This window comes from Mesoplodon mirus (assembly GCF_964341445.2).
Source record: "Mesoplodon mirus genome assembly, chromosome: 1".
Lineage (NCBI taxonomy): Eukaryota > Metazoa > Chordata > Mammalia > Artiodactyla > Ziphiidae > Mesoplodon > Mesoplodon mirus.
Genome location: NC_138976.1, coordinates 5,987,396 through 6,015,225, shown reverse-complemented (window position 1 = coordinate 6,015,225; position 27,830 = coordinate 5,987,396). Strand labels below are relative to the sequence as shown.

The following is a 27,830-nucleotide window of genomic DNA, read 5'->3' as shown; positions in this document are numbered from 1 at the left end:
TGTAATTACATTATGCATTATATGCTACAAAGGAGCGGTGGCGGCAGCTGAGGACGCACAGAGCAGGGGCCGATCCAGCCAGGGGTTTGGGGGAGCTTCCCATGAGGGCCGGGTAGGAGAAGGGAAGGGTGACCAGGCAGGGGTCCTGCATGTGCAAAGGCCCTGCAGCAGGCGGGGCTTGTAGGGGTTGAGGATTTTTCTCCCCCCACCCTTTCTCACCCCCAGTCCCACCTTCCGTGCTTGGAGCCGAGGCCGCCCAGGAGGTGCTGGGCCTGGCTGGTGTAGGGGTGGAGCTGGAGTGCCAGACCTCGGGGGTCCCCACGCCCCAGATGGAATGGACCAAGGATGGGCAGTGAGTGACCCCCGACGGGTAGTGTTGGGGTGGAGCCTCGGCCTGGGTTGGTGGAGAGGGCCTCTGGGGAGATGGAACTCTGCAGGGTTAGAGCTTGACAGGCATTGCACGAGCCACCCAGGGCCCAGGCAGAGGGCGGTGTGGGGCACATCCACCCCCCAGCCTGAGATCACCCAGGTGAGACCCTGCTTTCAAATGGCAGGGTTTTCTCATCACTTAGCCAGGCTTCCTTTCATTTTTAAAACTTTTTCAAAGGTGTTTTTTAAGGTATTTAAAATTTTAAGGAATTAATATGATGTTTACCATTCCAAAGTGCACAATTCGTTCAGTACTAAATACAAGTACATCCACAGTGTTGCACATCCGTCGCCTCTGTCTGGTTCCAGAACATTTCATCGCCCCCACAGGAGGCCCTATACCCATTAGCAGTCACTACTCTGTTCCTCCCCGGCCCCAGCCCCTGGCAACCACTAACCTCTGTCTCTGTGAATTTCACTATATTTCATATAAATTTCATGCAGTCATACATATGTAGTCTTTCGTGTCTGGCTTCTTTTACCTAGCGCACAGTTTTCGAGGTTTTTTCATGTTGTAGCAGGTTTCAGTGCTTCATCCCTTTTAATGGCTGAGTAATATTCCATTGTAGGGATGAACCACTCTTTGTTTATCTGTTTATCCATTGATGGGCACTTGGGTTGTTGGTACCTTTCAGCGACTGTGAATCTTCCAGGCTTCCTTTTCCCAAGCAGCAGGCTCCCCTCTGTGTGGCCTGCCCCTGCCAGCTGGCCTTACGGACAGTCTTGACCACCTTTCCAGACCTGTCCTTCCGGGGGACCCTCGCATCCAGCTGCAGGAGGATGGCCAGGTTCTCAGAATCACCACCAGTCACCTGGGGGATGAAGGGCGGTACCAGTGCGTGGCCTTCAGCCCAGCCGGCCAGCAGGCCAAGGACTTTCAGCTCAGAATCCACTGTGAGCCCAACCCCTTCCCGGCCCCCACCACGGGCTGCCCACCGCATGGAGGGCAGACGAGGGCAGACACGGGGGCCTATGAGGAGTGAGCCCCCGGTTCTGTAAAGCTGGGGGGGGCGGGGGGGGGTGGACCGCGAAGAACAGAGGGAATCTGGCCCGACGTTTCCCAAATCCCACTGTCCCCATCTGAGCTTCACAAGTTTTCCTATTCCTGATACCACTCAGGATGATTGTTTGCTTAAATCAAGTCACTTTTCTTTACACTGAAACTCATTTATGTAAAAGGATGTGTAACACATCAAAGGCAAGTAGGAAGCAGGGCTGCTTGGCCTTCGTGGGAGGAAGCTGTGAAAACAAATGCAACCAAAGAGGGATTTTGGAAACCCTTAGGCTGTGAGCTGCCTGCATGTGGTAAAAAGGGCAGAATAGAAAGTTCTAGAAAGGTTACGAACATAGTCGCACCAAGCACACCAAACAGCCTTTTCCTTTGTCGTAATCAGGCAGGAAGGAGATTTGGGGAGGGTGTAGCTGTTCTGTTACGAGATGCATGCCCACGTGTCCTGAGGATCAGCTTAGGTACCACCCAAGGTGTGTGACCTGCCCTGTAGGAACCCCGGATCCAGTTCGGCCCCTCGTTTTACAGATGGGGAGACTGAGCCCCAGAGAGGGGAAGTGACCTATGCGGGTCATACAGCGAGTCAGAGGCAAAGTGGGGTCCGGAACTTGACCTGTGGCCCCTCCCCCGCTTTCTGTGCCTCTTGTGATGGCCGGGCTTGCCCCCCACGTCAGCGTGTCCCTGGCCGATATCTCCTGTCTGTCCCCAGAGCCCCCCGCCCCTCCTCCCACCCCTGCAGTAGAAGCCTGTGACATGTGCGTTGCTTGTGGCCCACAGACAGGTGCATGGGGCTGCAAGGGATGGGACACCAGCCACCTCGGTGCTGGGCAGGCTCCCTGTGACTGCCCCCCGCCCCCCATTGTCCTCAGCACCTCCCACCATCTGGGGCTCCAACGAGACAAGTGAGTTGACCGTCATGGAGGGCCACCCCATGTGGCTCCTGTGTGAAGCTCGAGGAGTGCCCACGCCTGACATCACCTGGTTCAAGGATGGGGACCCCCTGCTGCCCAGTGCCGGGACCGTCTACACCAGGGGCGGCCGACAGCTGCAGCTGGAGAGGGCCCAGGGCTCGGACACTGGCATCTACACCTGCAGGGCCAGCAACCCCGTGGGGGTCGTGGAGAAGGCCACCCGGCTGGAGGTTTTCGGTGAGCGGCCCGGGGTCGCAGCAGGAGCAGTGGTCAGCTGGGGCGAGTAGTGGGAGGGACGCTGGGCCGGGGTGGCCTCCGTCTGGCTCTAAAGGTGGGTGAAGGGAGCAGCCAGAGGCCCAGGAAAATGCGAATGAGGGGTTACCCAGGGAGAAGGGTCATCTCAGCTCACCCAGCCTTCCTCAGGCAGGTGAGGAAACCAACGCCAGGGGAAGGGCCTGTCTCGGGGCCCCAGCGGAGCCGAGTTGAGAATCCACGTCTCCCCCTCGCGGTTTAGGGCTTCTCAGGAAATTGTGCCCACACCCCCATGACCACAGCTAATAACTAAGTGCTCTTAATTAGCCACATACTGTGGTCCAGACACCCTGGGGCTCGTCACAGCGCTAGCTAATTTAGTCACAGCACAGGGACTAGGGCCCTGGTCCCCCCACTCGTGGGTGAGTGTGGTGGGCTCTGGGGCTGGCCCAGGTCACCCCGCTGGGAGGTGAGAGGACCCAGTTCCTACCTCGAGGGTCTGACTTGTGCTCTGTTAACCTCAGCATTGGCCTGCCTGAAGGGGCTTGGCTCTGAGGACATGTGAAGAACTCAGAAGACAGGGTGTGTGTAGGAAGGCAGAGATGGGTCTGAGCAGATGAAGTCTGAGAAGGCAGAATGCAGCCTGGTGGGGTCATTCTGGTCCCTCTCGAGGAATCAGCTCCGGAGCTCTGGTCCCCAAAGATACAAAGGGCTTGGGTGCTGGAGTCCTGGGGACCCCAAAGGGAAGTTGAGGTGTGTGGGGTCTACGGGCAGCCTCTGAGGTTGAGCCCAGCAGCCAACTCCAGGATTCTTATTCAGGGATCTGAGAACCTCCTGGAAACTGATGGAAAATGCACGTGTGTGTTTTCATTATATTTTCAGTGGGGCTAGTGACCCAGGCAATGTTGAGAAGCCCATGCCGTTCCCTCATCGCCCCATGTCTCCTGGCAATGACTCTGTGGGCCTAGCAACTTGGGGGCCCTCCCCAAGGGGAAGAGAGAAGCCCCCCCTCTGGCTACCCCCTTGGCCATCACTGGCTGAGTTAGGAGCCCCCAGAGGCTGGGCCGTCTGGGCTAGGGTCTGCTCGCTTCCTCAGGCCAGGCAGGGGACCAGTAGTAGGAGTAGAGACTCTGGTCTTGGGCCCTGGGGAACCCATCGCTTTGGGTTCAGCGGATCTTGAGACCTACCGTGTGCAGATACCGAAGACGCACAGAGACAAGTGTTGTTCCGCTCAGGCTGAGCTCACGGGGGTAGCAGGGTGTGGAGAGAGGATGCAGGCAGTGTAGGGGGGGTGGGGATGGCACCAAGGGGCAGAGGAGGGAGAGAGTGCTTCCAGCCAGGGTGCCGGGGGAGGCTCCCTGGAGGAGGTGATGATGTCTGAACAGGGGTTCCAGCTAGTGGAGGGGAGAAGGCATTTCGCGTGGGTTGGGGCCTGGGAGGGACTTAACCAGGCTGCTGGTCCCTGAGCAGCCCCTGCCTCTTCCCTAGTCCCGCCCACCATCGAGGGCGCTGGTGGAGGGCCCCGTGTGGTGAAGGCCGTGGCCGGGAGGCCCTTGGCGCTGGATTGTGTGGCCAGAGGCCACCCACCCCCCACCCTCTCCTGGCACCGCGAGGGGCTACCCGTGGCGGAGAGCAATGGGACGTGGCTGGAGGTGGGCGGCGGCATGCTGAGCCTGGAGAGCCTGGGGGAGGCGTCCGGAGGCCTGTACAGCTGCGTGGCCAGCAGCCCCGCCGGGGAGGCCGTGCTGCAGTACTCCGTGGAGGTGCAGGGTGAGCCCAGGCCTGCCCCACCCGAGTCACCTGGGCCGTGGGTCCCCCCTCCCACGCCTAGTGTGTGCAGAGGGAATGGAAGTGACCAGTGCCCTGGACTGCATGAGACAGATAAGGGGACAGATGAGAACCCTGCGACCTGGGCTGGGGCCCCTCAGGGATACAGTGTGGGCAGGGTTGATTCCCGGGATCAAGGGTCCCTGCTCCTGCCCATGACCCTGGGCCAGGTCATCCAGGGTGAAGGACACCGCTCTGCCTTCCAGGAGATGCTCCCAGTCAATGGGATGGACATTTATACGCTGAGGCCCAAAGCTGGGTGGTGGGCGCTGGTCCCGGGGATGGATGGGGGGGCCCTTTGCCTGCTTCTTCCATTTCACGGACACTTCACAGCCATTAACTCTGGATAAGGCAGGGAACAGGGAGACGGGACTCCTGAGCCCTGGGTTTGGTGGGAAGACATTGAATAAACAGACCAATCCTGTGGGGAGGCTGAACTTGGGTGGTCCTAGAAGGCCTTCTGGACGAGGGGCCGTTTATGGGAGTGCTTGAAGGGTGAGGTGAAGCTTGGGCCTGGCTCTGGCTGCACTGGGACTTAGGAGGGCTGTAGGCCGGGTTTTCCTCAGCACCAGACACCCAATGGTGGCTCCTGCCTACAGTGCCCCCGCAGCTCCTGTTGGCTGAAGGCTTGGGCCCGGTGACCACCCTCGTAGGACAGCCCCTGGACCTTCCCTGCCAGGCCTCAGGCTCCCCAGTGCCCGCGATCCAGTGCGTATGGGGTGGTGGAGGTCAGAACTGGGGGGCTGGGGGACAGGCAGAGAGCATGCTTTGGGGGTGGGTGGGGACGGGAGATGCTTCCCCTCCCAGGAGCATGAAAGAGGCTCTGGAGCCAAGGACCATGGAGCCAGGGACGTGAGAAAAGGAGAGAGATGCTGCCTGGCCTCTTGGCCTGTCCTGTTGCCCCTACCTTCTCTAGCCTCAGGCTGACCTGTTCCCCTCCCCACATACCTTAGGTGGCTGCAGAATGGCCGCCCAGCTGAGGAGCTGGCCGGGGTGCAGCTGACCTCGCAGGGGACCACACTGCACATCGACCACGTGGAGCTGGACCACGCGGGCCTCTTCGCCTGCCAGGCCACCAATGAAGCGGGCACTGCAGGGGCTGAAGTGGAGTTGTCTGTGCACGGTGAGGGCGGCTTGGGGTTCTGGGGCAATGACAGCCCGAGATGCCGCGGTGGGTGAAGCCAGCCTGACAGACATGGGAAGGGCATGGAGCTGGTCTTCTCTGGACAGCATTTCTGGTCTGGACTTCCCAGCTCCCCAAAGAGACACAAGTGTGAGAGTGTGGTCTCAGGTGCTCACCACACTTGTCTACAGGCCTTCGATCCCCTGCCCAGCCTCCCCCCGACCCCGGCTTGCTCTCTTTATGCTGACCACGCTGAACTTCATTCAACTGTTTAAATACGTTGGCTTTCTTACCTCCAGTCCTGCAAATGCTGTTCCCTCTGCCTGGAACATTCTTCCTCTTTGCCTGATTAGCTCCTCCCTATCTTTCAGGTCTGTCCTAAAAAAACACCCCTTCCTCCAGGAAGCCCTCCTTGATTCCACCATGGTTATAATCTGCACTGCCCAGCCTCTCGTGGCCATAGCCCCCCACCTACTGTATTGGGATTTCTCATTTGGCTGTTCATCTCCACTGCCCAGCTTGGGAGCTCTGAGGGCAGCACAGAACTTTCTCTGCTGTGTCCCTGTGCACAGTGCAGTATGGGACACAGAGTAGATGCTCAGTGCACATATGGATGGATAATGGATGGGTGGATGATGGCTGGATGGATGATGGATGGGAGAATTTGAAAGGGAAAGACTAGCTCTGCCGGCTCTCAGTCTGGCGCTCTTTCCCCTAAGGCCAGGTGTCTGGAGGGTTGAGTGGGGGGAGGCTAGATGCCAGCCCTGCAAGGCCACTCCCTCCCTCCCCAGGCATTGAAGAGGTTTCTGGGTGCCCACTGCACCCCTCCTGACCTTGACTGGGCCTCCCTGCCTCTCCCTCTGCCCAGAGTTCCCATCGGTGGTCATAGTTGGGGGTGAGAACATCACAGCCCCTTTCCTGCAGCCTGTGACCCTCCAATGTGCAGGGACTGGGGTACCTACCCCAAGCCTCCGCTGGTGGAAGGATGGTGTGGCCCTGGCAGCCTCGGGGGGGAACCTGCAGGTACGTGCAAGGGCCCCAGGGCTGGCAGGCCGACCTTGCACAGGGGGAGGGGCTGCTTTTTAGCGGCCCCGGGGAGCCCAAGCGGAACTCTGGCAGCCTGGGGGCAGGACAAACAGAGTCCACTCATCCTAGAAATGCTCAGTGGACCTTGGGGTACTGGGCCTGAAGAGGGAAGGGAGCCCTAAGCCTAGTCCAGGTCCCCGGAGTTTGAGCTCCCAGGGGGAGAAAATGGGGGGAGGGGAGTATCCCCAAGACCAGAGGGATCCCCTGGAATCTGAACGTGTGGCTCAGAACTCCACCCGGAACCAAGCTTGTGCCCATGCCTCACTTCTCCTGCGCTGGGGTCAACAGCAGCCTGGCCACTTGCCATGTCCCAGTGTTGCTCTGACCCCAGGCCCCGCCCACATCCTGGCACACACCTGCCGTTCCTCCTCTCCACCAGATCGAGAAGGTGGACCTGAGGGACGAAGGCATCTACACTTGTGCTGCCACTAACCAGGCTGGGGAGAGCAGGAGGGACGTGGCGCTCAAGGTGTTGGGTGAGGACGTGGGTGGGGGCGGAGCCTGCACCTGGGGTGGCGGGTGACTGAGTGCCCGCAGGGCTGCCGTGGGGGGTTGGGGACGGCTGGGGGCTCTAAAATTAATGTCACGTACTTAACTGTAGAAGTAGAAAATCATTTGCTCTGTGGTCACTTTTGGTGGCTTTCCACCGGATTTTCAGTGGACAGACTTGTTCTCATTCATATTTATCTTTGCTTGTTCTGTTCATTTGGGGGCTCATTTAGGTCCTTGTGTATATGGGCAAATCCTGGCCCTTGTCATTCGTCCTGACTGTCTGGGGTCCACCTCCCCAGCGTGCCTGATGCTGGCTGTTCCTGGGGGGTCGGGCGCCAGGGTCAGCCTTGTTGCCCAGCCCCCCTTGGGAAGGCTGGGGAGCGGCACTGGGGAGGCCGAGATGAGCCACCCAGAGCCTGTACCCCTCCAAGCCAGGGCTCTCCTCGTCTCCCCTAGTGCCCCCCAATATCGAGCCAGGCCTGGTCAAAAAGGCAGTGCTGGAAAATGCCTCCGTATACTTGGAGTGTCTGGCTTCAGGCGTACCCCCTCCTGGTAAGTAAGACCCCTCCTCTTGGCTGAAAGCCACCTCCAGCCAACCCCAGTTCCCCATCCAAAGAGGCGGGGCAGTGCCGCAGGCACTGCTCTGGCTGTGCACAAAGCAGGATGAGATCAGCAGGCCTTCCCCCTCCCTCCCCAGTGTTCCCCTCTTCCTTGTCAACAGCTGTTTATGCAATGCCCATTACATGCCAGTCACTGCCAGGGCCCAGAGCCTTTGCACTGGTGTCTGAAACAAACCTGCGGGGTTTCTGCTGAGTTTGTGGCTTCACGGGGCTGCCCCGGGGCTGGCGGTGAGAACCAGGACCTCCATCTGGGCCTCTTCTCTAGACCAGCAGTTGAGCAAAGGTCTGGGAGCTAGGGCTAGGTGTGGGTGCCCGGCAGACAGGATGGGCCCAGGAAGGGGGTCCGTTTCCTGTTCCCCATCTGAACCAGGTCAACCCTGCTTTGCCTGGGGTGGTGAGCCCTGGAGGTATTTGCCCTCTGCCATGGGGAAACCCTCTTCTGGGATGGACCCTGGCAGGAGGTAAGGAAGTTGAAGATACAGTCGGTCATTACTAATTTATTTATTATCTCTTTATTAACTTTATTTTTAAATTGAAGTATATTGGTTTACAATGTTGTGTTAATTTCTGCTGTACAGCAAAGTGATTCAGTTATACATATATATATATATATATATATATATATATATATATACACATTCTTTTTTTATATGCTTTTCCATTATGGTTTATCATAGGATATTGAATATAGTTCTCTGTGTTATACAGTAGAACCTTGTTGTTTATCCATTCTATATATGATAGCTTACATCTGCTGACCCCAACCCTCCCACTCCGTCCCTCCCCCCACCCCCTTTCCCTTAGCAACCACCAGTCTGTTCTCTATGTCCACGAGTCTGTTTTGTAGATAGGTTCATTTGTGTCATATTTTAGATTCCACATATAAGTGATATCATATGGTATTTGTCTTTTTCTTACTTCACTTAGTATGATAATCTCTGGTTCCATCCATGTTGCTGCAAATGGCATTATTTTGTTCTTTTTTATGGCTGAGTAGTATTCCGTTGTATATATGTGCCACATCTTCTCTATCCATTCATCTGTTGATGGACATTTAGGTTGTTCCCATGTCTTGACTATTGTGAATAGTGCTGCTATGAACATGGGGGTGCATGTAGCTTTTTATAATTGGTCCATATTAATGAGGCTGCTGTTTTGGGGTATACCATGTTCTCCTCTAAAGATCTCCCTCATGGGTGGTCTCCTGGCAGGGGGAGGACATGAGGGGCTGGGCTGACTTTGACTCTCCTTGCTGCTGGCTGCCCCAGCCTGCATCCCTCTCTGCCTTCGGTTCCATCTCAGACAACGCTGCCCTGTTCTGCCCCACCCCCCTTCCTGGAGAACACTGGCTTTCTCCGGTGCCTGAGATAAAGGCACACCATGTGGCCACCCAGGAAGCCTCTCCTGGATGCCCATGACACAGGGCACAGTCTGAAGGGCTGGCAGGGACCCTTTCATCTCTCTTCTCTTCACCAGATATCTCCTGGTTCAAGGGCCACCAGCCTGTCTCTGCCCAGGAGGGAGTGACGGTGTCAGCTGATGGGAGAGTTCTCCTCATTGAGCGAGCCCGGTTTTCTGATGCTGGGAGCTACCGCTGTGTGGCTTCCAACGTGGCAGGCAGCACAGAGTTGCAGTATGGCCTACGGGTCAATGGTGAGCTGCCCTGAGACTAAAGGGATCCTTGTCCCCAAAGTTGTCTTGCATCCATTTGTCCCTCAGTCTGTTCATCCATCTGTCATCCGTCCATCCTTCCTTCCATCCATCACCCATTCATCCATCCTTCCTTTCATTCATCTTTCCTTCCTTCCATCCATTGATAATTTATCCATCCATCCTTCCTTCCATCCATCATCCATTCATCCATCCTTCCTTTCATTCATCTTTCCTTCCTTCCATCCATGGATAATTTATCCATCCATTCTTCTATCCACGCATGGAAACACCCAACTGTTCTTCCACGGATCCAACCATCCATCCAGTCCTCTGCCTATCCACCCATCATCCATCCATCTAACCATCCATTTATTCAAACATCAATTCCTCCATCTACTGAGCACAGGCGTACCTCAGAGATCCTGCAGGTTCATTCAGTTCCAGACCACCACAAGAAAGCGAATATCAAAATAAAGCAAGTCACATGAATGTTTTGGTTTCCCATTGCATAGAAAAGTTCTGTTTACACTATACTGTAGTCTAGTAACTGTGCAGTAGCATTATGTCTAAAGAAAGTACAGACTTTAATTAAAAAGTATTTTATTGCTAAAACATGCTAACCATCATCTGAGCCTTTGGTGAGTCGTAGTAGCAACATCAAAGATCACTGTTCACAGATCGCTCTAACAGATAGAACGGTAAGGGAAAAGTTTGAAATATTGCGAGAATTACCAAAATGTGACACAGAGACCAGAAGTGAGCCAATGCTGCTGGAAAAATGGCACCGACAGACTTGCTCAAGGCAGGGTTGCCACAAACCTTCAGCTTGTAAAAAACACAACATCTGCAAAGTGCAGTGAGGTGGAGCATAATAAAACGAGATGCGCCTGTACGTGCTCTGGGCAGACCCTGGGGCTGCAGCGCTGACCAAGATGGACCCAGGAGCTTTCAGTCTAGTGGAGGATATTGGATACTTACCCAAAGTACTGTTTCATGACAATTGTGATAAGAGCTAGGAAAAGTGAGGTACAACTGAATGCCTGGAACTGAGGCGCTGACCTGGCCTGGGGGGGTCCCAGGAGGCATCTTTGAGAGCTGGATGCCTAAACGGAGACCATGTGCAAAATGCTAAGGCTATAGAGAATTTGAGAAACTGAAAGGAGGCTGGGGGCTTGGAGCTTACAGAATAGTGAGAGGAGGGGCCAGTGTGGTGCTGGGGAGCAGATGGAGGCTGGAAAGATTGGGTCTTTATCCTGGGAGCAGGGGGTAGGTAGCTGACACGAGGCTGGGACCCTGGGTGTCATGGCTCATGCCTCCCAGATACAACTGAATCTTCTGACCATTTTCTGCCCACGAGGGGCTGTCTGTAGGCTGATACCTCTGAGTTGGAAAGCAAAACCTGCCCAGGGATTCTCAACCCTGGCTACCCCTACACCATCCCCCTGATAATGGCCTCATGCTGAGCAGAAGGCCCAAGTTCAGGTGCTGCTTGTGCCAGTTCCTAGCTGGTCAGCCCTGGGCAGGTGACGTCCCTCTCTGAGCCTCAGTTTCCCGTCTGTGGCAGCCTCATGGTGGGGTTGGCAGGGTGAGATGAGCAACCTCAAGGACTGTGGAGTGCTGCGCCCATGTTGGGAGTGGCTGTTCCTAAGCTTCTGTTTGTGGCTGTGTGCTCCCGTGCGGGTACCCAGCCAGGGGCCCTGCCTGCTTCACCCCCAGTGGGGCTCAGCCTGTGCCCTGTGCCGCCCTCACCCTGCAGTGCCTCCCCGCATCACTCTGCCACCCAGCCTGCCAGGCCCCGTGATGCTCCACACCCCGGTTCGGCTGACCTGCAACGCCACGGGAGCCCCCAGCCCCATGCTGATGTGGCTGAAGGATGGAAACCCCGTGTCCACGGCAGGGACCTCCGGCCTCCAGGTCAGTGGGGGTGGGCGGTCCTGACTCGCCTCCCGGGTGCCGCAGTGGGTGCTGGGAGCAGAGGTCAGGGCCTGGGAGTGCCGAGGGGAGAGGGCAACAGTGATGGCCTGGGATGGTCGGCTGGAGGGAGGAAGAGGAGCTGCTGAACGGAGTCTAGAGCCAGGTGGTTTCCAGAAACATAATGCACACCACCAAGGTGAACCGAATATGTAATCTAAAAATTTCTAGTAGCTGCATTAGGATGAATGAAAAGAAACAGGTGAAACCAATTTTAATAATGCATGTTAAGGACTTCCCTGGTGGTCCAGTGGTTAGGACTCCTGGCTTCCACTGCAGGGGGCACGGGTTTGATCCCTGGTTGGGGAAACTAAGATCCCAAAAGCCTCATAACGCGGCATAAATAAATAAATAAAAGTGTCCTTTGGCTACTTTATTTATTTATTTATAAATAAATAAAAAGTGAATACTAAAAAAAAACTGCTGTATAAAAAAATACATTTTAGTTCACCCAGTATATCCAAAAAGTATCATTGCATCACGTGATCATTATAAAAAATCATTAACCAGACATTTTACATTCTCCTTTTTGTACAAACTCTTTGAAATCAGTTGTGCATCTTACACCTGGGGACCAGCCCTATTTCAAGGGCTCCCTAGCCATAGCCCTACTACAGGGGACTTTCTCAGGACCGATGTTATTCCCCACCAGCCAGCAGAGGTCCTGAGGTCTGGGTAGAGCTCGAGGTTCCTCTGCATTGTGGCGGGCCCCGGGGGTCTGGGACGAGCTGCCCGCTGTGCCTGCTAGCAGGACCTGACCTCATGTGGACTTCCTTCTGGGCCACAGGTCTTCCCTGGGGGCCGGGTCCTCACGCTGGCCAGTGCCCGGGCTTCCGACTCTGGCAGCTACTCCTGCGTGGCTGTGAATGCAGTGGGCGAGGACCGCCGGGACGTCATCCTGCATGTCCACAGTGAGTGTCAGGCCCTGGACTTTGCCGGGTGCAGGCCGGCGGCTCAAGAAGGCGGGGCTGGGGCATCCCCGGGGGTTGGATGTGGGAGGTCTGGCCTGAGACTGTGTCTGCCTTCATGTAGGGGTCAGTTGGACCCCCAGAGCCCTCTCCTAGAGTGTGAGCTCCCCTGTTGTGGACAGGTGGGCGGGTGGGCCCTTTCCTCAGTGGTAACATCTGGTACAACTAAAGTACAAAATCATATTCAGGATATTGATGTTGTTATAATGCACCATCCTATTCAGGTTTGGGGGCCTCCTCTAAAGGTCATCATGGGGAGGACAAGAGGGCTGCAGCTCAGGGGGTGGGCCCTCATCCTAATGGTGACTTCCCATCCCTGGTGTTTGCTCCTGGCTGCTGAGACAGCCCCTGCCCCGCCCCCTCCCGCAGTGCCCCCAAGCATCCTTGGAGAAGAGCTGAATGTGTCCGTCGTGGCCAACGAGTCAGTGGCCCTGGAGTGCCAGAGCCACGCTGTGCCCCCTCCCGTGCTGAGCTGGCGGAAGGATGGCCGCCCCCTGGAGCCCCGGCCTGGCATCCGCCTCTCCGCAGACAAGGCCTTGCTGGAGGTGTGCGGCCTCCCAGGCCACCAAGGGGGCCCCCACTGTGAGCAGAGCTGAGCCCTGAACAGGGCGGGCAGAGGTGCCCCTGTGAGCCTCAATTCAGCTCACTGTGACCTGCAGACCCCTCCAGTCACAGGACCCAACAGAGCTGCTTCCAACCAAACAGGGATGGAGAGCGAAGCCCCAGGACTGAGCCCTCAGTGGCGGGGGGTGGGGGGGTGCACTTCCCTCAGGACCCCCACGAGTTTTTCACTCCTTGTTCGAAAGTCTCCTTGCCTTTGGGCATTTAAGGCCCTTCGTCTGGCCCAGCAAGGCAGGGGTTAATTAGGGTCAGGGACTCTGGAGTCACAGCCTGGATTTAAATTTTAGCTCCACCTCCTCCCGGGTCGTTGGGGGGTCATGTTCTGACCACCCTGGCCTCCGCTCTCTCACCTGTGAGCACCTGGTGCCTTTCTTCTGGGGTGGCTGGGAGAGTCCTAGAGAATGCCTGTGAGGCCCCAACAGCTCGTCCATGTCAGCTGGGGGAAGGGACGTACCTCTCCAAGGCGCAGGGAGAACCCTCCACTCCAGCCTGTTCTTGCTTCTCCCACCCCTCTACATCTTGTGATACGATCATTCCCAACTCTGAGCCCCTTTGTTTGGTTTCCTCGGCCTGGAATACCGCCCCCTCCTTCCCTTCATTCTACCAAGCCACAGCCTAGCTCCCTCACCCACCTAGGTCAGGATCTGACCCCTGAGGACAGGGTCCCCTCCGCCTCCTCCTTGGAACAGGACTGGGCTGTGGATGTGAAGTGGGGCGAGGCTGGCAGGGCCGCCATTTGTGCCCAGTCCATGTCAGGCCACCAAGGTCCTGGCTTCCAGAAACTTCCCAGGACAAGAGGCGTAGCAGGTGCCACCACTGCTCTGTGGTTCCGGGTGGGAGGGGGGACTCAGCAACGTAAAGTGACATGCCCAAGGTCACACAGTCTGTCCGGGGGTAATCCCATCTGTGCCGCCCCTGCTGATGGGTTGTTTTTGCTCTCGGCCAGGTGGACAGAGCCGGGGTGGCGGACGCAGGCCGCTATACCTGCGAGGCGAAGAACCAGGCAGGCTGCTCGGAGAAACACTACAACCTGAATGTCTGGGGTGAGGGTCTCCTGGGCTGGGCTGGGGTCCCTCCCCCTGCCCCTAGGAGGGCTGGCTCTCAAGCCCTGGGGTTGGGGCTGCCTTGAGTGGGTTCTAGGACACAGCCCTCCTCCACCCCACCCTCTCCTCCCCGGGGTCCCTTTCTTATCCCAGCCCTCAACTTCCTGCCCACCTCACCTCCTCTCTTTTACTCAGTCCCTCCAGTGTTCCCCTCACCAGAGCCTCGCACCCTGACTGTGACCGAGGGGCGCCCCGCCAGGCTGTCCTGCGAATGTCGGGGCATCCCCTTCCCCAAGATCTCCTGGAGGAAGGACGGTAGGATGGCTGACCTCGCCCAGCCCTACCCTCATTGCCCCATCCAAGGAGGCTGCTCCCTACCCTCGCTGGGTGCCCCCATTCTTGTTGAGTTGGAGGTGGGTGGGCTTACAGCCCTAGGGGGTGTGGGTGCTGGTTACAGAAGGCCCTGCAGCCCCTCCTCAGCCAATGAGAGCTGGATTGATCCTCAGGCCTCACTTCAGATGTCTCTTCTTCCAGGAAGCCCTCCCTGACTTCCACCCCAGTCTAGGCCTCCTTGACGCCACCCCTGTATGTTAGCTCTTCATATTACCCACCTTAGTCCTTCAATGTCTGCTCCTCCATGAGCCCGTGAGCCCTGGGAGGCACTGTCTGGGAATTCAGCAGTGGCTAAGACAGTGCCCGGTACAAAACAGGTGCTCAATAAATATTTGGAATTCATTCATTTAACCAGTATTTGTTGAGAGCCTCTCTGTGCCAGGCCCCATTCTAGGTGCTGGATGTACGGCAGTGGATTGGGGCAGTCAGGTAATAGATGAGAAGTTAGTATAGGCATACCTCGTTTTATTGTGCTTTGCTTTACTGAGTTTCACAGATGTCGTGTTTTTTATAAATTGAAGGTTTATGGCAACCCTGCCTCCAGCAAGTCTATTGGTACCATTTTCCCAACATTTTCCAGCATTTGCTCACTTTGGGTCTCTGTCACATTTTGATAATTCTCCCAATATTTATAACTTTTTCATTATTATAATTATGTTTGTTATGGTGGTCTGTGATTAGTGATCTTTGATATTACTATTGAAAAAAGATTATGGCTTGCTGAAGGCTCAGATGATGGTTAGCATTTTAAAGTATTTTTCATTAAGTTATGTACGTTGTGTTTTTAAACGTAATAGTGCACACTTAATAGACTAAACATAATATTTATATGTACTGGGAAACCAAAAAATCACGTGACTCGCTTTATTTCGATATTTGCTTTTTGCGTTGGTCTGGAACCGAACCTATGATATCTCCGAGGTATGCCTGTAAATGACTTAATACCTGACATGATAAGTGCTATGGAGAGAAATAAAATCCAGGAAAGGGGAGAAGTTGTGAGGGGGGAGGGAGGTGGGATTTGCAATTTTAAGTTGGGTGGCCAGGGATATTTGACCAAGCAGATGTGGAGAAGGTGAGGGATGAGCATGAGGATATTGTAGGGAAAAGCATTCCAGGCAGAGGTGATGGCGGGTGCAAAGGCCCTGGGGCAGGGATGAACCAAGCTTGTTTGAAGAACAGCAAAGAGGCCAGTGGGGTTGGAGCAGATTCAGCAAGGGGACGGTAGCAGGAGATGGTCACCTGTGCGATGGGGGTGGACCAAAGGCTGTAAGGATCTCAACTTTTACCTTGAGCGAGATGGGGCTTCTGTAGGGGTCTGATTTGTACTCTAGATGGTTCCTACCAGCATGATGAGAATAGAGCATTGGGAGCAAGGGTGGGAGCAGCGTGGCCAGTGAGGGGGCTCCTGCAGGGACTCTGGGCAAGATATGCTGGCACTTGGACTAGGTGGGTATCCATGAGGTGTTGGAAGGGGGCCATAGTCTGGATGCATTTCAAAGGTGGTGCTGGCCGGATTTTCTGACGGCTGGGATAGGGGGCTAAGGAGAAGGAGGAGTCGGGGATGACTTTTGGCCTGGCAGTCAGGAGAGTGATTCTGCCATCACCCAGATGGAGAGGCTGCAAGGGCAGGTCTGGGGGAGCAGATAGGGAGTTCAGGGCATTTAATTTTGAGATCTGTTAGACACCCAACAAGTTGGCAAGTGGGCAGTCAGACATAGGTGTCTGGAGCTCAGAAGAGAGGTCTGGACTAAGAATAAATCCAAAAGTGACAAGACAAGTCGAGATCACCAGGGGAGAGAGCATGGACAGAGAATAGAATGTAAGAGCGAGGAAGAATGTCATGTGGCCACCTAGTCTCCTCCCCCTGCTGGGACACATGCTGATGGATGGCCAGAGCCCAGAGGGCCGCTCTGCTGTGAACAGGCGCAGGATATTGGAAGTTAGCGTTTAATCCAGTGCCTCTTGGTTTACAAAATCCTTCCCTGCATCGGGGTTTCCTTGCTGCCAGGTGTGCCAGCTGCTTGGTTTCCCTCCGCCATCTCTGTAGCTAGACGGATGGGTCATTCATTCGATAGCCTTCACTGAGCGCTATTATATGCCAGGCCCCAGAGAACCTCTAAGGATCCCAGGGGGAAAGGGAGTCAGGGTCTGCCCTCCAGGACAGCCCACGCCAGGGCAGGATTCAGACATGCCACCGGCAGGCTTGTCTGTGTTGGGGAGAGGCTCAGTGTTATGGGAGCTCAGAGTGGGTTCCAGGATCAGATTTGGTGCTCAGGGAAGGCTTCCTGGTGGAGGTGACATCTAAGTGGGCACCTGACGCATGAGCAGGAGCTGGCCAGGATGGATGGGAGGACAAGTGTTCGAGGTGGAAGGACCAAGGACCAGGGGCTTCATTCTCATGCATCCAGGTCAGCCTCTGCCCATGGACGGGGCCGGCCTTGGGCAGGTGTCAGCTGTGGGGCGGCTGCTGTATCTAGCACAGGCCCAGCCGGCCCAGGAGGGAACGTACACCTGTGAGTGCAGCAACGTGGCCGGAAATAGCAGCCAGGACCAGCAGCTGGAGGTGCATGGTGAGTCAGGCTGGGATGACCTGAACCAGGCGGAAGGGGCCAGAAGGGGGCCAAAGGGTGGGCAGCCAGGTGCCCTGGCAGGGCAGACCTCACCCCAAAACCCAAGCAAAGACAAAACAGGGCTGATGAGAGCACTGGCCTGTTACCCCTTAGCTCTCTGGCGTTTCAGCTGCCCCCTACCCCCAGCCAGCTTCTTACAGCTCCAGACCTCAGCGTGAGAGAGGGGGCAGCGTGATCCTAAGAAGCCCCCAGTGGTCCAGAGGGGGAAAAAACACAGCTTGAAACAGTTGGAAACTAAAGAAATGTAACATTGATATGAAGCTCCTGTACGTGATGGAAACATAAGTCTCCATCTACTTCTCCTGCCGGGATGAAATTAAATATCTCAACCTTGTAAAAATCATTCTAGAGAATAAAACCAAAAAAATGCTGTTCAGCATCCTGGGGAGAACCCCACCTGTGGAATAATCCCTCACCCTTGGCCAGTCCTAACAGGTGTTTCAGTTCTGGGAAGCCTCTGGTTTCTAAGGAAGGAAACCCCTCACAAATCTTCAGGGCTGTTCTGTGAGCTCACTGTCCAAACGGCAGGCCTTCCTGTGATTCACAGGGTGTGGGAGAGGGGGCCATGGGGTACTTCTCTGACCCCATTATAGAGGTGCAAAGTGAAGGCCCAGAGAGGTGAGGTCACCTGGCTGAGGTCACCTGGCTAAGGTCACACAGCCAGCGAGGGGCATGGAGGAACACAGGCCAAATGGAGGCGAGCCCAGAGCCTGGCATGTGGTGCGTGTTTGGTGCCCGGCGGCCCACGTTCCCTGACGTGCTTTCTCCCCATGCCAGTTCCCCCTCAGATCGCGGGCCCCCGAGAGCCCCACACACAGGTGTCCGTGGTCCAGGACGAGGAGGCCACTCTGGAATGCAACGCCACAGGGAAACCCCCGCCCAGGGTGACGTGGGAGCGGGACGGCGAGCCAGTGGGGGCCGAGCCTGGCCTGCGGCTGCAGAGCCAGGGTCAGAGGCTGCACGTGGAGCGGGCTCGGGCTGTCCATGCCGGGCGCTACAGCTGCGTGGCCGAGAACGTGGCCGGGAGGGCCGAGAGGAGGTTTTCACTCTCTGTGCTGGGTGAGGACTGGCGGCCTGCTGGAGGAGGGCAGGAAGGGAACCAGACTGGAGAAGGCAAGGCTGCTTCCGTCCCCAAGCTGTGCTCCTGGGACCACCCCCTTGTCCTGCCAGGAGTCAGACCCCTCTGGGTAGGGCTCCTGTTGAGAGAAGCTGCAAACGCTGCTCCCAAAATCAGGATTGGCTCCAAATACCCCTCATTTCCCTCCCTCCCTGCCTCCCGTGTTTGCTGTTCCCCTTCTCTGTTGCGGGCATTCTTTATCCTGCATGACTCGTATGTGATGGGGGAATTCGGGGGTCCCCGAGAGATCAGGAAGATCCTGACCACTGTCCTGGGAAATCAGGGCAGCTTCCTGTAGGAGGTGACCTTTTAGCTGAAATGCAAAGGCTGAGTAGGGGTTCGTCGGGAGCCGGGGTGAGAGGAAGAGTGCCAGGCAGAGAGAATAGACTCTGTGGAGGGCTGGGGCACATTCACGGCAGCTAGAAGAGCCTTGTGATTCCAATCTCTTACCGAGCTCCTACTGCATGCCTCAGGGTGGAGGCAGGGAGTGAAGAGAGACAAGGAGGGAGAGGTGGGCAGGGGTCCTTTAGGGAGGACCCTCTCATGTCTCCATCGTTGCTGGGATCCCCAGCCTCGCCCACCTATCCCTGCCTGATAGGGTGTGGCTTCCTTTCTGAATGGAGCTCTGCTCTGTGGATTTAGGGACCCATCTGGTGTCCCCCTTTGCTCTAATTCCCATCTCGTTTGCTCAGTCTTTGCTCCGTGCCAGGCTCTGTGCTAAGCGCTCTACACATGTCCTTGTCGAAATCTCCTGGCATTCCAATGAGGGGTCGGGGACACTGGGGCCCAAGCCTGACACCAAAGCCCAGCCCGTGGCCATCACTCACGCAGCTCTGATCTTGTCGCTTCTGCTCCTCAGGCTTCCCTGACTGGGGGGCGGGGGTCCTCGGCGAGGGCACTGGTGGGAAGCCAAGCAGGAGCGTACAGCCCCCGTCTGCATCCTGAATGCGGCTTCTTCTCTGTGTCTAGTGCCCCCAGAGCTCATTGGAGACTTGGACCCACTGACCAACGTCACGGCTGCCTTGCACAGCCCCTTGACGTTGCTCTGTCAAGCCACAGGCATCCCACCTCCAGGGGTCCTCTGGTTCCGAGGGGAGGAACCCATCAGCCCTGGGGAGGACACCTACCTCTTGGCAGGTAAGGTGCCACTCAGGGGAGTATCTGGTTATCGGGTCTGGACCTCTACCTCTGTCCATCACATGCCTGTGACCTCTGATCCTGCACTGCCAGGCTTGGTTGGGATAACCGTTTTAGCTGTTGGTCCCCTGAGAGTGCACCCAAAAACACTGGTCAGGTGAGGTGCTCCAGGAAAAAAAAAAAAATCAGATTTAAATAAGTTTGGAAAAGGCTTCCTGTTCTGCTCTCCTGGAGACTCACAGTGACCATCTGTATAGTCAAGGTTCTGATAAGTCCTGCAGAAAAAAATTCTCACGGCACCTATGAAACATAGCATGGAACCGTAACAAACTTTGGGAAATCTGATCTAAGCACTTTCCTTTGAATATTCATCTTCCTCACAAAGTTGGTCTGTGATGGTTCTTGCTGGAATACAAATGGGGAAACTGAGGCCCAAGAGGCAATATCCCATCAGAATCTTTCAGGGACTTCCAGGCCCCCTGAAGCTCAGCCTCAATGACCCGTCAGTTGTTCCATGCAGCCAAAGCTGGGATGGTAAATAAGTTTCCCCTTGTGCACCACTTCTGAGCACTTGGTGGGGGCCGCCAGATTCAGTGTGATGATATGAATTCAGAGACTGCATCTGGGCCCAGCAGAAAGGAGAGTGGCGATCGATTAGTGATGTCTGCCCTGGGTGCAAGAATAGCAGTGATGATGTGTATCTGTCTTCCTTGGGCTGGTCTTAGGAGATCCTTGCATTCCTCTGAGAGGAGCCGGTTCACCTCTGAGAGGTCCTTGGGAGAAGGTGGCCTTTTACCAGGTCCATCAGAGTCGAATGAGGGTTCTGATCTGAGCCAGGACTACATAAACCGTTGCTGTCCTTTTAGCCCCAGCCAACCCACAGAAGAGAGGGTAGCCAGGTGACAGATCCTTCTTACTAGAACAGGGTCCTCAAGTTTACCCTGGTGTAGGTCTAATGTCCAGGGGGCTCCATCTATCTGTTTACCCTCCTGGGCCTCAGTTTACCCGTCTGAGGAATGGAACATTGTGGGAGGCAGACACCTATACCTCTAAATATAACGCCTGGCATGCTCCTCTTCCTGGCGGGCGGCCTGGGCTCAGCTTGGGAGAGAAGGCTGCTCATAGCTGTGCTTGGAGCCCACTCCCCTGCTCCCCAGGTGGCTGGATGCTGAAGATGACTCGGGCCCAGGAGCGAGACAGAGGCCTCTACTCGTGCCTGGCAAGCAACGAGGCTGGGGAGGTGCGGAGGAACTTCAGCGTTGAGGTCCTGGGTATGTCACCGCCCCATTCTCATGGGCACCCACCAATCCTTTCCCTCTGGCCTGGGAGCTTCTGAGGGTGGGGTCTGGCACCGGCAGGAGGGAGAAGCCAAGCCTTGTTTTCTTTGCCTCATCAGCAATCTCTTCTCTGAGGCTGCCATAGCACTTTCCAGAAACAGCTGGAACTAACCCCAGATGAAAGGGGGAAAAGATTTTCAATACCACCCAACTGCCTTCCTCTGATCAGGGCCTTCTCCCAGAGGCACTGATACTTCCCTCAGCCAGCTGCTGAGGGTTAGGGTTAGGGTTTATTAAACTCACAGCCCCATGGAGGCAGGCGTGAGGGGATGGGGAAATGGAAAGAGGTGCCAGGGGCCCTTAGCTTCCTGCTCCGTGGTTGTTCAGCATGGTCAGTTAGTGTCTGTCTTCCCTGCTTCTCCCAGTTCCTCCCAGTATCGAGAACGAGGACCTGGAGGAGGCAATCAAGGTTCCCGAGGGGCAGACGGCTCACCTGACGTGCAATGTCACGGGTAAGGGACACACGCAGTGAACTGGAAGAAGGGTGAGAGGCAGCTCCGAGAAGGAGGGGGTCCCCGGAGATCTGGGCTGCCTGCCCCCAGCTCTACTGCTCCCCACGTAGGGTCTCTCACCATCTTGGCCTTTGCACTCTCTGTGCCTCCGCCCCAAACACTCTTCCCTACTCCTCATCTGACTTCAGAGCTTAGCTTCCAGGACCCTCCACAAGGAGTCCTTGGCTGACCCTTTGGGCCCATGGGCTCCTACAGGTCCCAGTGCTCCCCTATCCCAGCACTGACCACACTGGACCATAGTGGCCTTGTGATATCTGTGTACCCCAGCCAGGCTCTGAGCTCCTTGAGGACCAAGGGCTACCTTGTCACCATGATTCCCCCAGTGCCCAGCAGAGTAGGCTCCCATTAATGCTTGTGGGCTGGGAGAGATGGATGGATGGATGGATGGATGGATGGATGGATGGATGGAAGGGATAACTTGCCTTTCTGTCCTGCCTGTCTGTACCAAGCCATTCCTGCCCACAACCTGGGTAAGGAAAAGGCAATCAAACCACATAGGAAAGGACCCAGGCCAGGCTTGGTGGCTGCTTCTGTGTCTTGCCCTGTTGCATGGGTCTGCACTAAGATGGAGAATTGATGTCCCCTGCCCCACCTTGGAGCGGCCTCTGACCTCTTGTTTGACCTGGTCAAAACCTGCTGAAGCATTTCACTTGCCTCTGCCCTCTGCATACAGGCCACCCACAGCCCAAGGTCACATGGTTCAAAGATGGCAGACCCCTGGCTGGCGGAGATGCCCACCGCATCTCTCCAGATGGAGCCCTCCTGCAGGTCCTCCAGGCCAACCTGTCTAGTGCAGGCCACTACTCCTGTATTGCGGCCAACGCCATAGGAGAGAAGACCAAACATTTCCAGCTTAGCGTCCTGGGTAAGTGCTAAGCCTCTTCTGGCCGCCATAGGTGCCAGCAGGCTGGTACCAAGGTGACCAGCTCCTTATAGACAACTTCCCACAAAGCACTTTACTATTTTTTCTTCCACGTCAACAACAACAAAAATAATAATAACAGCCCTATTGGCTGAACGTCTACCATGGGCCAGGCATTTGGACAGGCCTGATTAGTTGAATCTTTTCAACAACCCTAGGAGGTGGGAGATGTGCTTATCCCCATGTCACCAATGAAGCCCTGAGGCTTAGAGAGGTGACAAGACTCCAGGCCTCAGGGTCGGGGCTCACACCCAGGCAGTCAGTCTCCCAAGGGCTGTCAGCATGAACTGTCTCATTAGGAGACACAGGGGTCTAGAAGTTGAGAGGAGCACAGATCTGTTTCTTAAAGTGCTGTTGGTAAAAGGGAGGGTCCCCAGTGAGAGCTGAAAGAGAAAATGTGGGGACCAATGAAAGCAGAGCTATTCTACCCAGCAGGGAGTAAAACTCCATCCCCACCTCTGCGCACAGAGTGGTAAAAATTGGAACCACAAACAGAATTGATAAGGCTCTGGTTAAATGAGTAGATTCTGGATGTTAAGAGACTATTGGGGAAATTGAGGCACAGCTGACCAGCTTCCCCTATGGTATTGCTTAGTGATGGAGGAGCCTAGGCTCTGGGTCACCCAGGCCTGAATTCAAGTGTGGCCACACGGTGCGTGGTTCCTCCGAGCTTCAGTTTCCCCTCTGTGCGATGCAAGTAGCAAAAGCACCGAAGCCAAGCACCAGGGTCTGAGGCTTTTCTGGGTCCTTGGGCCCAGGGTGGGGGATCTCCGTTAACGACCACACTCCCTGCCCCACTGCAGTGGTTCCCACCATCCTGGGGGTGAGCAGGGACAGCGCGGACGAGGAGGTGACCGTGACCATCAACAACCCCATCTCTCTGATCTGCGAGGCGCTGGCCTTTCCCTCCCCCACCATCACCTGGATGAAGGATGGGGCCCCGTTTGAGGGCTTGAACAACATCCAGCTGCTCCCAGGTGATGCCCTCGGGGCGGGGAGGAGGGAGAGAGGGGGCAGGTGATGGGACATCGGGCTGGGTCAGAGGAAGGGAGCCTAAGTGAATGCCTGGGGGTGACCCTGGCCGCTGCCCCCCGCCCCCCAAGCAGGCACCCACGGGCTGCAGATCCTGAATGCCCAGAAGGAAGATGCGGGCCAGTACACCTGCGTGGTCACCAATGAGCTTGGTGAGGCCATGAAGAACTACCACGTGGAAGTCCTCAGTGAGTCAGGGACCCTCCAGGGCACCAGTCGGGTGGGCAGGAGGCGGCCCGGGAACCCTAGGGCTGCTTTTGACACCCCAGACGCCTTCACATGGCTTGTCTCCTCTGGTGGTCACTGGCCAGCCAGGGCCGGCTCAGTCATTTTAGGGCCGAGGACCTAGGAGGAAGGAACCAGTGAGCTAGGACTTGGGCCACGTGGACGCCCAGAGCCACACCAGTCCTGGCTTCCTTCTGCCACTCACACTGTGATACAACCAGAGACCCCACAACTTGAGACCTGGTACCCCCAAGAGGGCTCCCAGAGGTTACCCCAGGAACCCCCCCACCTCAGACCTGACCTGTCCCGTAACCATCTCTCCCCAGGAGCGGGTGGGTTTCCAGAGCCCCTCCACTCTCAGAGAGCCAGCACCCCATTTCTGGGACACACCCTGGACCAGGGGGAGCGCAGGGTCTCAGCACCTCTTCTGCTGGCCTGCTCCTCAGACTGCTTTGTGGTTTTCAGTTCCCCCTTCCATCTCCAAAGATGACCCCTCTGGGGAGGTCGGCGTGAAGGAAGTGAAGACCAAGGTCAATAGTACCTTGACCCTGGAGTGCGAGTGCTGGGCCACGCCCCCACCCACCATCAGCTGGTACAAAGACGGACAGGTGAGCCCAGGACCCCCTGGCGGCCTCAGGCTCTCAGTCTGGTCCCCCTCGTCTGCTTGGAAGCTTCCAGAAAAGGCAGTCAAGACATCAGGTCCCAGAGCTGGCCTGGGCCCTGCCCCGCCCTTTGTATTTTAATAAGAAATTCAACTCTTTATAGGAAACAAGTCTCACGAACATTAAACCCTATATTCACCCACTGAATTCTCTTTTAATTTTTAAGTTGTATGGATTTGATGTTACAAAATTGTCGGGGTGTTCTTATCACTTTATGTTGTATTCCAAAAATTGTGTGAAAATAGAAGTACACTCTTCTGGGGACTTTCGGCCCCTCGTTTCTTTTCTTTTTTTTTTTTTTACATCTTTATTGGAGTATAATTGCTTTACAATGGTGTGTTAGTTTCTGCTTTACAACAAAGTGAATCAGTTATACATATACATATATTCCCATATCTCTTCCCTCTTGCGTCTCCCTCCCTCCCTCCCTATCCCACCCCTCTAGGTGGTCACAAAGCACCGAGCTGGTCTCCCTGTGCTATGCGTCTGCCCCTTATTTCTGTTGTCTGTTTCCCTTCCTTCCATCCTCAGCCTGTGACCCCCAGCCAGCGTGTGCACATCCTTGGTGAAGGACAGCTACTCCAGATCCAGCCCACGCAGGTCTCGGATTCTGGGCGATACGTGTGCATGGCCACCAACGTGGTCGGTGAGGATGACCAGGACTTCAACGTGCTCATCCAGGGTGTGTGGGGCCACAGGGAGGCGTGGGGCGGGGGCCAGTAGGATTGCAAGGCCGCATAGCTGGGGGTGGGGAGTCTCAGTGCTTCTGGGGTGGCCTGGCAGGAGGGCTCTGTTCTCATCACTCTCTGCATGTCTGGCCCCCAAGCCCTTGGCCTGGGCTCTTTCATGAACTAACCTTGTGACAAGGACATCCTTGCCCCCCAGGCCTTGGTTTTACCTTTGTAAAATGTGGGTGATCAAATCAAGTGACCTTGAGGGCCCCCCAGTTCAAAAAGCCAGTGATCCAAGGCATACACTCTGGCTAACGCTTAGTATCTGGCATTCTCCTCTGAGAAATATCAGCATGTCACAAGACTGAGTCCATTAGACACGAGCTCCAGAGAGAGGAAACTTATCCTAGTGCCCAGCATAGTAGTTGCTCAGTAAACACTGGTTGAAGGAGTGAGTGAATTTAAAAACTGCCTTGACTGAAGAGATTGGCTCAAACGGTGGAATTTCTGTGCCTGTGGGGTGGGGGGGGCTGGGACGGGAATCTCTTTGAGCGGAAGTTCATCCCCGTCCCTCAGCTGTGGGTCCTAATGGCTTTGTCCCCCACTCCCCAGTACCCCCCATGTTCCAGAAGGTGGGAGATGCCAGTGCAGCCTTTGAGACCTTGTCCCGGGAGGAAGAGGCCCGGGGTGGGGTGATGGAATACCGGGAGATCGTGGAGAACAACCCCGCCTACCTGTACTGTGACACCAACGCGGTCCCACCCCCGGAGCTCACCTGGTACAGGGAAGACCAGCCCCTCTCGGCCACAGATGGGGTGTCTGTTCTGCAAGGTAGGCCAGGGCTGCACAGAGAAGCAGGGCATTTGCAGGCAGGCACCAGGCTCACACCCACATCAGAGCTGGTCTCCTCTGCCTCTCTGTAAGTCCTTGAGCTCTCCTGTGTGCTGCTTGCTGTGTGACCCCGGGCAGGGCATATGACCACTTTGGACCTTAGCTGCCTTTTGTAAACCGGGGCTAGAAGTTCTTTACCGGTTTGAAGGCAAGAATGGGGTCCCCTTCTGCCTCTGGTTTTTAGAACAGAGGTTCTCATCTCGGCCGTGCCCACCTCTGGGCTTCAACATCTGTAATGTCCTGGCCCCTTTCTCTGGAGGTGTGGCTGGCTCCCTTATTAAGATCTCGTGACCCCAAATGCTGAAGAATCTCTCAGCTGGCTCTGATGACCACCCAGAGTCCAAGCTCATGGCTTATGTGACCTTTTAAATTTCTTCTTACAACTTTAAATATTACTTTAAGGTTATTTAATTTTTGTAAACAACTGCTTTATTTCAGAATAGTTTTTTGTGGATGACTTTGAATTAAAAGGCTCCGGGGATGGGACTTAGAAATGCCTGGCTTCCCTAGGGTGGCCCACATCTGGGAGGTATTCGAGACACAGAGCCTGGATGGGGTCCTGCCGGGTCCTGCCAGGTCCTGCCTGGTCCTGCCAGGCTTGGGCCAGTTGTGGCGCTGTCCAGCAGAGGGGGATGACGTGGGTTGCAGGATGAACAGGATCATTCCAGGGTTTGTACTTTGGTACTTGCAGAAGAAGGTGGCCCCTTGGAGGTCTGGGAGAGGCAATGCTTACGGAAAGCTCGATTGACCTCTTAACCTGGCACTGCCCTCTGACCTAGGGACACAGTGAGCTCAGTCACATGCTGATTGGCCTCTGACCCTGGCCACTGACCCCTAATCCTGGGTACACAGTGGTCGGTCACAGCTGACTTTAATTCTGGCCCCGATCACAGATTAACCTCATGTATCGAGTGACCCCTCCCCCAGCCATGGCCACTGCCTCCCCAGATCCCGGGTACTGTCTCCTGGCTCTGCACATAATGAGCCCCTGGTTCTAACCCTGCTCACAGCCCACCACATCCTGGGTCAGCGATCCCCCAACCCAGAGTCCTGAGCACACAGAGACCCTAGCCCAGCTTCCACTAGAGACCAGCTCCAGTCCCACAGATGCCAGGGTCCAGCCCTGGCTGGCTCTTGTGCACAGAGGGTCCCAGGTGATGCCCCCCAGTTGCCCCCACGCCCAACCACCGCCGCCTCCTGAGAGCCTCTGCCGACATGTGCCAAGCTCTCTGCCCCTTCCCTCTGCCTTCATTGAGGAGCTGGGCTCAGCACTGCTGGGCACTCTTTGGGAGCCTCAGTTTTTCCATCTGTAAGATGGGCATAGTAACAGCACATTGAGTCAGAGGCCAGGGAAATGCTCAGCCCAGGGCACAGAGTAAGCCGCTACTGCGCTTTATTTGATCCCCTTGACCCATGACCTGAGCAGAGCAGGCGATTCTCTGCGTTTCACAGATGAGGTGGGGGAGCGGGAGTGGCCGGGGGGGACGTGATGTGTCCCAGGTCCCCTCCGGGGGGAAGAGCGGGTTTCCTTGCCCCGGCTCAGGCCTCTGTCCCCACGTCCCCACAGGAGGCCGGGTCCTGCAGATCCCCCTGGTACGTGCGGAAGATGCCGGGAGGTACTCTTGCAAGGCCTCCAATGAGGTGGGCGAGGACTGGCTGCACTACCAGCTGCTGGTGCTGAGTGAGTGGCCCGGCCTGGGGGCGGGCGGGGGGCGGCGTGGTCTCATGTCTACAGGTCCCATGAGGGGCCCCCTCCCAAAGGGGGTCCGGGTAGAGAGAATGTTCAGTTCTACTGTACTCAGACGTTGGTAAGGTAGGGGTTACGAGCTTGGGCTCTAAAACCAGGCAGGACTGGATTCAAATTGCAAGTGAGCTGCTTCCTAGCTGTGTGACCTTGAGCAAATCACAGCCCTCTCTGTGCCCCAGATTCCTTAGCTGCGGCAGGGCCTGGGAGTACTTGATGGGCAGGGGTCAAGGAGCCCCAGCCAGTGCCTGGCCCCAAGTGGTGTCCTTGCCTCCACGCCCGCCTCCCCCAGGACCTTTCCCAGGGAGGCTGCCCGCTCCTCACCCTTTTCTCCCCCCCACCCAGCCCCACCTGTGATCCTGGGTGCCACAGAGGAGCTGGTGGAGGAGGTGACTGTCAACGCCAGCAGCACCGTCAGCCTACAGTGCCCAGCCCTGGGCAACCCTGTGCCCACCATATCGTGGCTCCAGAACGGGCTGCCTTTCTCCCCAAGCCCGTGGCTGCAGGTCCTGGAGGACGGGCAAGTCTTGCAGGTCAGGGCGACCCCCT

At 56.1% G+C, this 27,830-nt stretch overlaps 1 protein-coding gene across 1 annotated transcript in view; it reads left to right on the top strand.

Annotated features, from left to right (window-relative positions):
• The window catches only part of HMCN2 (hemicentin 2), a gene marked incomplete at its 5' end in the record, with an annotated part of 150,516 nt that overhangs the window by 78,497 nt on the left and 44,189 nt on the right, over positions 1-27,830 (top strand). Inside the window, 28 exons of the mRNA XM_082610095.1 lie at positions 226-352; positions 1,169-1,323; positions 2,308-2,586; positions 4,090-4,371; positions 5,028-5,136; positions 5,382-5,551; positions 6,420-6,574; positions 7,017-7,113; positions 7,586-7,681; positions 9,226-9,402; positions 11,159-11,316; positions 12,161-12,284; positions 12,711-12,886; positions 13,909-14,005; positions 14,201-14,320; positions 16,810-16,971; positions 17,809-18,090; positions 19,118-19,285; positions 20,443-20,556; positions 20,988-21,074; positions 21,808-21,999; positions 22,860-23,033; positions 23,163-23,276; positions 23,779-23,921; positions 24,507-24,657; positions 25,259-25,477; positions 27,105-27,218; positions 27,627-27,814. Coding sequence (XP_082466221.1) covers positions 226-352; positions 1,169-1,323; positions 2,308-2,586; positions 4,090-4,371; positions 5,028-5,136; positions 5,382-5,551; positions 6,420-6,574; positions 7,017-7,113; positions 7,586-7,681; positions 9,226-9,402; positions 11,159-11,316; positions 12,161-12,284; positions 12,711-12,886; positions 13,909-14,005; positions 14,201-14,320; positions 16,810-16,971; positions 17,809-18,090; positions 19,118-19,285; positions 20,443-20,556; positions 20,988-21,074; positions 21,808-21,999; positions 22,860-23,033; positions 23,163-23,276; positions 23,779-23,921; positions 24,507-24,657; positions 25,259-25,477; positions 27,105-27,218; positions 27,627-27,814 — 4,430 coding nt within the window. The remainder of the gene's footprint in view (positions 1-225; positions 353-1,168; positions 1,324-2,307; positions 2,587-4,089; positions 4,372-5,027; positions 5,137-5,381; positions 5,552-6,419; positions 6,575-7,016; positions 7,114-7,585; positions 7,682-9,225; positions 9,403-11,158; positions 11,317-12,160; positions 12,285-12,710; positions 12,887-13,908; positions 14,006-14,200; positions 14,321-16,809; positions 16,972-17,808; positions 18,091-19,117; positions 19,286-20,442; positions 20,557-20,987; positions 21,075-21,807; positions 22,000-22,859; positions 23,034-23,162; positions 23,277-23,778; positions 23,922-24,506; positions 24,658-25,258; positions 25,478-27,104; positions 27,219-27,626; positions 27,815-27,830) is intronic.